Source organism: Arachis duranensis, chromosome 9 (assembly GCF_000817695.3).
Source record: "Arachis duranensis cultivar V14167 chromosome 9, aradu.V14167.gnm2.J7QH, whole genome shotgun sequence".
In the NCBI taxonomy this organism is placed as follows: Eukaryota; Viridiplantae; Streptophyta; class Magnoliopsida; order Fabales; family Fabaceae; genus Arachis; species Arachis duranensis.
In genome coordinates, this window is record NC_029780.3 from 62,814,350 (window position 1) to 62,819,153 (window position 4,804).

A 4,804-nucleotide genomic window follows, 5' to 3' on the forward strand; every position below is an offset into this window, starting at 1 on the left:
GTTGATCGAAGAATGTACAGTGCTCCCTCTTGCGATGAAGTTGCTGCTTTAATTGTTGGCGATTTTGATTCGTCGGATCATGGTCGTGACATTATTGTTCGATCTACTGCTGGTCGGTTGCAACGTATATATGAAACTCATGCTCTATATTGGCCCTTACAGTATCCTCTGTTGTTTCCATATGGTGAGGATGGTTATCAGTTGAACATTGGTTATCGAGGTGAACAGTCTGGATATATTCCTGGAAGGAGAACAAGAGTTTCTCTCAGGGAATTCATATGTTTTCGTCTGCAGATTAGGGAGCATGAAGATGGAATTATTCACAAGTGTAGGCGGTTGTTTCAACAATTTGTTGTTGATTGTTTCACGATGATTGAGTCCCAGAGGTTGTATGAGATTAGAATGAAGCAAAGTACAATTAGAGGAGAAGTTCTTCAAGGAATAGAGGAGGCTATGCGTCGTGGTGATGATGAGGCTTCTTCAATTGGGACACGAATTATTTTGCCTTCCTCCTTCACTGGTGGTAAACGTTATATGTTTAACCGTTGTCAGGATGCCATGGCAATTTGTAAACATTTTGGCTATCCAGATTTATTCCTAACTATTACATGTAATCCAAATTGGCCTGAATTCCAGCGGTTCACAGAGCGAGAGCGAATTCCCATCGCTGATCGTCCTGATATCTCTTGTCGTGTTTTTCATGCTAAGTTGAAGTGCCTCCTTAGCGATTTGAAGGAAGGTGTGTTTTTTGGTCCACTTAATGCAGGTATGTTCTTTTCTCGCTAAGCATTTCAATTTCTGTTTGTTGTTGTCGGACATGCAGTTGTTTGGTTCTTTAATATGTTTTTTGTATTTTTTAGGTATGTATACTATTGAGTTCCAAAAAAGAGGTCTACCTCATGCACACATGTTACTCTGGCTTAATGGAGAAAGCAACTTACAAAGTGTCGAAATTGTTGATGAATTCATTTGTGCTGAGTTACCCAATCCACAAAAATTTCCATCTCTTTATAATGTTGTCACCAAGTACATGATCCATGGTCCCTGTGGTGCACTTAGACCGAGTTCTCCTTGCATGAAAGATGGTAAGTGCTCAAAATTTTATCCAAAAAGATTCGTTGACCAAACGAGTTTTGATGAAGATGGGTATCCAATATATAGACGTCGTAATATGGGTGTGACAGTAAAAATCAACGATGTTGATATTGACAACAGATTTGTTGTGCCATATAATCCGCTATTGTTGATGAAATATCAAGCTCACATAAATCTTGAGTTTTGTAACAAGTCAAATGTCATTAAGTATCTTTTTAAGTATGTTAATAAGGGTCCAAATCGGGTGACTGCAACTGTTGGAGAAAGATATGATGTTGGTGAATCTTCTCAGGTGGTTGATGAGATCAAACAGTATTATGATTGTCGTTATTTGTCACCTTCTGAATCCATGTGGAGGATTTTTGCTTACGATATTCATCAAAGATGGCCGTCGGTACAGAGGTTGACTTTTCACTTGCCAAACCAGCAACATGTTGTATTCGATGATGCTGATAGCACTACTCATGTTTATTTGCGCAACAAAGATTTGCTTACGATGTTTACGGGTTGGATGATGGCCAATAGGCGGTTCACGGAGGGGCGGTCTCTAACATATGTTGAATATCCAGGTAAATTTGTATACTGTTTGAAGAGCAGGGAGTGGAAACCAAGACAGAGGGGATTCTCTATTGGAAGACTGAGTTTCGCTCATCCCTCCTCCGGTGAACTTTTCTACCTGCGGATGCTTTTGAATGTGCAGAGAGGTTGTACCAGTTTTCGAAGTATAAGAACTGTGAATGGTGTTACTTATGATACATTTTCTTCCTCCGCAGCTTCCTACCGATGTGGAGTCCGGAAAGGATCTTGATTCCCTGTAATCCTTTGTCTTTTGGTTGTTTGTCCGACCTGTGGGCTCTTTTTTGGATGGTTTTTATTACCTGTTGATGCTTTGAACACCTTTTTGCTATTAGCTACTTGTAGTAACTTTTTAGCTTATTATGTGGTGTTTGTTCGCGTTTTGACTTTTAGTTCCGCTTTATGCTTTTTAGTTGTTTCTGGATAACAACCTTTTAGCTAGCGCTTTTTGAAACTTCGTTTTACCCTTCCTTTTGATTTCGTTTCTTCGCTTGTACTTTTTAGTTGTTTTTGTATAGCAACCTTTTAGTAAGCGTTTTCGAAATCTTTGTTTTCTTTGGTCGTTTCGCCGTTTTAAGGCTTCTTCTCGGATCCGGACTTTTTCTCGGACCTCGGGGGGCGGTCGAGTTCTTCCCTTTGTTGGGTCCGACCTTGTTGTTGGTCGGCCTTTTAAGTTATTTTTGTAACCTCTTTTCTTTGGCCTTTTGAGCCTTTTCAGAGTTTTGCTTTATAACTTCTCACATTAATCTGAACCTCGTCGCTTTATCTTTGCCGACCTTGTGTGGTCTTTTGGCAATGATTTTTTGCGTTTTGCCGAGCATAAATTAATGCGCCTTGGCGGGATACTTTTCAGGATTTGTTTCATCATGAGGAAGAAGAAGGAGAAGGAAAAGAGAAAAATTCGATTAGTATTAAAAAAGAAAGAATATTTACAGAGTGTTTACCCTTGGCTAGGTCGGGTGCTTTTCTTGTCCGGGTGTCTCATTAAAAAACCCTTGCAGGAAAAAGAGTACACCTCGGGTTATATTTTTCTAGCTGTAGTATCGTCTTAGATTACAGGCGTGCCAGGCCCTGGGCAGCTCATTGCCTTCTAGGTCGGATACTTTGTAATAGCCTGTTCCTAAGACTTCTGTTACCTTGTAGGGTCCTTTCCAATTTGCAGCTAGCTTCCCTTCCCCCGACTTTTGTGTTCCGATGTCATTTCGGATCAGAATCAGGTCGTGAATTGAGAAGCTTCGTTTTATTACTTTCTGATTGTATCTGAGGGCCGTTCGCCGTTTTAAGGCTTCTTCTCTGATTCGGGCTTTTTCTCGGACCTCGGGGAGGAGGTCGAGTTCTTCCTTTTGTGCTTGCGGGTTGCCTTCTTCGTTGTAGAAGATGACTCTGGGTGACCCTTCATCTATTTCGATAGGAATCATTGCCTCCATCCCGTAAGCTAGTCGGAATGGCGATTCTCCCGTCGTAGAGTGTCGTTCCATTGTCTGTGGTGATGGAGTAGGGGACTCCGAACCTTGTGACGATGTTTTTGTATAGAAATTTGCGGCTTTTCTGAGCCGTGATGGTGGCTAAGGGTTCAGCTTCGATCCACTTTGTGAAGTAGTCGACCCCCACTATGAGGTATTTGACTTGCCCCGGTCCTCGGGGGAACGGGCCGAGTAGGTCAAGTCCCCATTTTGCGAAGGGCCATGGTGCGGTGATGCTGATAAGGTCTTCGGGTGGTGCCTTGTGGAAATTGGCGTGTTTTTGGCAGGGGGGCATATTTTCACAAATTCCGTTGCGTCTTTCTACAAGGTCGGCCAATAGAACCCGGCTCGGACTACTTTTTTGGATAATGCCGTAGAATCCGGCTCGGACTACTTTCTTGGATAATGCTCGAGCTCCGAGGTGGTTCCCACACATGCCTCCGTGGACTTCTTCGAGGACACTCTTTGTTTCTGAGGCCGGGACACACCTAAGGAGGGGGTTTGAAAATCCCCTTCTGTATAATATGTCGTGAATTAGTGTATAGTTCTGGGCGTCTTTTGTGAGTCTTCTAGCTTCCTTCCTTTCGGCGGGGAGAGTTCCCGATTTCAGGTAGTTGAGTATGGGGGTCATCCATCCTTGCTGTTGGTTGGATATGTTTAGCGTTTCTTCCTCTCTTAGCACGGAGGGGGATTGTAAGGTTTCCTGGAGGAGACTTCTGTTGTTGCCTCCGGGCTTGGTGCTGGCGAGCTTTGAGAGGGCGTCTGCCCGGGCGTTTTGTTCCCGAGGTATGTGCTGAATCTGTATTTCTGAAAAGTGGCGTAGTTGTGCCTGTGTTTGGTCCAGGTTCTGGAAAGTGGCGTAGTTGTTCCTGTGTTTGGTCCAGGTATTTTTTCATAGTGGGGTCTTTGGCCTGGTAGCTTCCATTTACTTGTGATGTGACGACCTGGGAGTCGCTGAAGATCGTGATTTTTTGGGCTCCGACCTCTCCGGCTAGCTTTAGACCTGCTAGTAGGGCCTCGTATTCGGCTTGGTTGTTCGAAGCCTGGAACTCGAATTTTAGGGATAGTTCTATCCGCGTTCCTTGGTCGCTTTCGAGTATAACCCCGGCTCCGCTTCCTGTTTTGTTTGAGGACCCGTCGACATACAGGTTCCACGAGAGTGGGGTTTCAGGGGTCTCAGTGTATTCTGCGATGAAGTCGGCTAGATACTGGGATTTTATGGCAGTCCGGGTTTCATAGTGGAGGTCGAACTCGGACAGCTCCACCGCCCATTGCAGTATTCGTCCTGCCAGGTCTGTTTTTTGGAGGATGTGTCTCATTGGTTGGTTTGTCCGGATTTTGATGGTGTGGGCTTGAAAGTAGGGACGGAGCCTCCGGGCTGTGAACACTAGGGCGTAGGCGAACTTTTCTATCTTCTGATAGTTTAATTCGGCCCCTTGTAGTGCCTTGCTTACAAAGTATATGGGATGTTGTCCTTGGTCATTTTCTCGTATTAACGCCGAAGCGACTGCTCGATTTCCAACCGAAAGGTATAGTACGAGTTCTTCTCCCTTTAGAGATCGGGTTAGGATTGGTGGCTGTCCGAGGAATTCCTTGAATTCTTGAAAGGCTTTTTCGCACTCCGGGGTCCATGAGAAGGGTTTCCCTTTCTTTAGGAGTGAGTAGAGAGG

The 4,804-nt window shown here is 44.3% G+C and overlaps 1 protein-coding gene across 1 annotated transcript; it reads left to right on the top strand.

Moving 5' to 3' along the window:
- Positions 1–12: 12 nt before the first annotated feature.
- Positions 13–1,903, top strand: LOC107465693 (uncharacterized). The gene is made up of 2 exons (XM_016084664.1): positions 13–766; positions 861–1,903. The coding sequence occupies exons 1-2, from the start codon at positions 13–15 to the stop codon at positions 1,901–1,903; spliced, it is 1,797 nt and encodes a 598-aa protein (XP_015940150.1).
- Positions 1,904–4,804: the final 2,901 nt, after the last annotated feature.